This window comes from Eubalaena glacialis, chromosome 6 (assembly GCF_028564815.1).
Source record: "Eubalaena glacialis isolate mEubGla1 chromosome 6, mEubGla1.1.hap2.+ XY, whole genome shotgun sequence".
Taxonomy (NCBI): Eukaryota; Metazoa; Chordata; class Mammalia; order Artiodactyla; family Balaenidae; genus Eubalaena; species Eubalaena glacialis.
The window spans coordinates 14,930,223-14,934,018 of record NC_083721.1 but is presented as its reverse complement, the minus strand read 5'-3'; the positions used below and the strand labels follow the sequence as shown (position 1 = coordinate 14,934,018).

Below are 3,796 nucleotides of genomic sequence, written 5' to 3'. Positions count from 1 at the left end.
TCTAGCATTTTTATTCTATTCATACGTATATAGATAGATTGATAACGTGGAGAAATATTTGTTGATACATGTGTGGTTATACATGAAATATGTCACACTTTATGTGGACCTATTAAGTAGAAAAGTACAGAGATTTCTCATTTGCCCCCTAACCACACCGCACACACTCATGCTTTATTTTTAATGCCTTTATGAGATCTATATCAGGAGCTTTTGACTTTGCTGTAGTCCATATTTACAAATCTTTTATTTTATAACTATTGCTTATTTGTTTATCTTTAATTAAGGAAGTCTTTCCTCTCTAATATGTTTAATCTAATTTTCTGTATTTTCTCCCAATTTTTTCTCATGGGGGAGCTTATGTTTGCTTTTCTTGGGGCAAAGTAAACTATACCTTTTTTTCAAATTTATCTCTTACCCCCATTCTTTTTTCCCCTCTCATTGCATTCTCATATCCTAGTCTCACAGTTCAAGCATTATTCCAATGCCAGTTCTTCCACCAAATATGCTTTCATTCTTCCATTTAGAGTCCTTCCTCTGATTTATTTTATATTGTACTTAAATTGATTGAGGCAGTATTATGTTTGTTTCAGTATATGACTTCTCTGAATAGTTCTTGAGAGCAGGATCTATAAATCTTGATATCCCCAAAGAGTCTCATTCAACACCCCAAAGAATAGGTTTTCTATTAAAGTTTGTAAAGAGAAAGAATGTGTGCTTAGTCCAGACAACTGAATACTCAGCTGGGACATAGTAATTATTTTCAAATACTTGAACACCTGTCCTATGTTAAAGGAGTTAAACTGGCCCTACATGGTTAATGGATGGTTGCTAAGGACAATTAGATTTTTCTCAATATAAAGAAGAAATTTTCAACAAATAGAATTCTCTGAAAATAGAATGAACTCACAAAAGAGTGATTTGACTGTCCCCAAACATGTTCGCACAGGAGCAATACATTAATATTCTTTCTATAAGTCTTTTCTATACATACTAGGCCTCCTGAATGAATAAATAAAATGGTGGCCCCATTCGTACACTTCATGAGTTTTAATCTTATTCATTGACTATTGATATTGATGGTCCTTCCCCATCTTTCCACTCTCCAGTTACACCCATCTCCAGGGGCCATTTTATTTGACTTTAAATATAATTTGCTTTTTATATACAAAAAAATCTTAGGAAGGATTTTTTTTTTCTTTGTCACCAAGATGGATGATTTTATTTTCAATTTTTAGAAAGCGTTTTAGGAGTTAAATCACTTCTCAGAGTTCAAGATTAAATTTATTCCAAAGTCCAAATCTTATCAACAAAACTAAATACACATATTTTCAGGGAAATATACATACATTTAATATTTTAGATAATTTTTGTTAAATTGATTTATTTTATAATTTCTCCCCAAATTTCCCTATGTAAATATCAATCACAGACACTTTAAGAGAAATACCACTTAATGTGTTAAAAATAGAACAATACAAAATAAATAAAAATACTGAGAATTCATAGTCTATTTTCTTTATATTTTTAATTAAGCTACAAACTAAGCAGCAGGAAACTACTGCTTCAAAAATATTATGCATTTTGCCCAGAACACTGACAAAACTTTAGTGAATATGAAATAAAGCAAAATGGAAATCATTATTTCCCAATAGAAATTTGCTTATTAACTATGTACCAGGACTGTTTTGGCAATCAGAAAGCAATAAATCAACAGGGGAGAACTTTAGCAGAATCATGAACATAGATTATTACTACTCATGAAGCATCTATAAGAGTATTTTGCCATTCTTTCAACAATGTTTGTGTTTCTGCTGCTTCTGAGGCTCTCTCCTAGGCATTGAGAACAAAAGCCAAGTGCCAGCCAATCCAATGTGTTATGTCTTCTTTGGAAGAGAATATTTGCTGAAAGTCTTCTGATTTTGAACTCTAGTTGGACATTTCTGCTTGCACATCCTTATATTCGGCAGTAGGGGAAGCATGAAATAGCTCAACTCAGAATGTTTAAGATGATGTTATCTCATAGCTTATCAGCAAGATGCTAGTTAGGCAATCGGCAAAACTATTGATAAAAAGCAGAACAATCTTGAAAGAATGTGCTGGAATCACCAGTCAGACCAAGGAGGCTCCACTTTATCAGGAAAGGTCGGGGATAGTTGCATGGGCAGATAAGTGACAGTGACAGCCCAAATAAGAAAGCTGTATTGCATTGTATTTCATATGGAATCTCTTCAGTGTGTTTGTCATATTCAATGTCAGAAACAATAATGCTACTTTTATGATCTGCCTTCAACACAAAGGGCATTAAGAAAGCAACAGAAAAAAAGCTAGCAGGTGATAATGGTTATTGTTAATAAGTCCTGGAGTTATATTTACAGTTAATGGAACACGATTCTTAAGATATATGAAGTAATTCAGCAGAATATTTGAGAGGGTGACAGCGCAGTAGAATCTGCCCTGTTGGACAATTTCTAGCAGCTATAAATGCAATAAGTTGATCAATAGCAATTCAGAGATCTGCAGCCACTACATAAATACCTCGCAGGAGGAAAGGTACTTGGTATACAGATCAGAGACCAGAAGTTTCTTGAAAAATAGCTTAGTGGTTGGCAGCTCCTGGGCCAATAATACAGGTATTGGCAATTTCTTATTAAATAGCTTTGGGATTGGCAGCTGTTGGTAATATAACATGACGGTGGGAAGCCACTGTGTATGAAGCCAAGATTTTTGTAGCTTCTATACCCCAAACTACCCAGTCTGTAGCTGTTTAGGGGCCAGAAACTCTTGGATAAACAGTTAAGTTGCCCAAAGCATTTGAAGCCATTGCTGAGGGTTTGGAAGGCTTTGGATGTACATAGCTGGGTGTGCAGCAATCGGATACATACCCCTTGGTCTGAGTGCACGGGTTGCAGCTGGGGCTGGGTCCCATGTTGGTAGTTTCACAGGCACTGCATATTTTGCCCACTGTTGGAGAGTTGGAGGGCACAGATGAGTTTGATTGGTCACAACTTGTGGTGCAGGTCTTGGTCTCACAGTTGGGAGATTCACAGCTTGGTGCTTCATCATGGGTTTCTTGGCAGTTATCCAGGAGCCAGAGATTTCCTTGGTAGCTACTGGGTAAGGCAAGCCCAAAGGTAGGGCTTACATCACTGGAGCAAGGAGCAACAGAAATATAGCAGTGAGTTCTGTAGGATGTGCCACTGCAATTCCCAGGATAGCCCAGAAGAGACATGGAGCCTTAGTGCATGCTCAGTGATGGCCGTGAAGGTATGGTGAGCCTGTGGCTTGATGACCTTTTATATCTTCCCTGGTGATTTTCTGCATCCTCTCCAGACTCTCTTCCTTCTCACTGCCTGGGATAATAATAACATAGCAACATTTCATTAGTGTGTTGTTTGGCTACAGCTGCTGATGTCTTCACACTCATATAAAAATAAGTTTATTTTGATTCTTCCAAGTATCTATAATCACCATTTTGACCATCACCCATCACTCATCATCTGTAGACCATAGTTTTGGTGAATTGTGATTTCAATGTTACTAGGCAAACTCTCATCTGTCGATCAGTGGTGAACAAGAGATCATGTGTCTATGGGCTTCTGCAGCATGGTTGTCAAAATGTTAATAAGAATCCATGTAAAACAAAGAACCTGGACTTTTCCACTCCTTTGACTACTGCAAAATATTGCAGGACTTGATCCTATACTCTAAAATAAGCTGAATACTTTGACTGTCTCCACACTGTTGCTCAAAAGAGAGGGTAAGGCATTTAACTATTAAGAGAAAGAATTGCTTC

The 3,796-nt window shown here is 36.6% G+C and overlaps 1 protein-coding gene across 1 annotated transcript; it reads right to left on the bottom strand.

Annotated features, from left to right (window-relative positions):
• Positions 1–2,498: 2,498 nt before the first annotated feature.
• On the bottom strand, positions 2,499–3,247 carry LOC133093176 (keratin-associated protein 24-1). Its single transcript, XM_061192931.1, is given in 2 exon segments — positions 2,499–2,854; positions 2,857–3,247. Coding segments are annotated over 2 exon segments (747 nt in total).
• Positions 3,248–3,796: the final 549 nt, after the last annotated feature.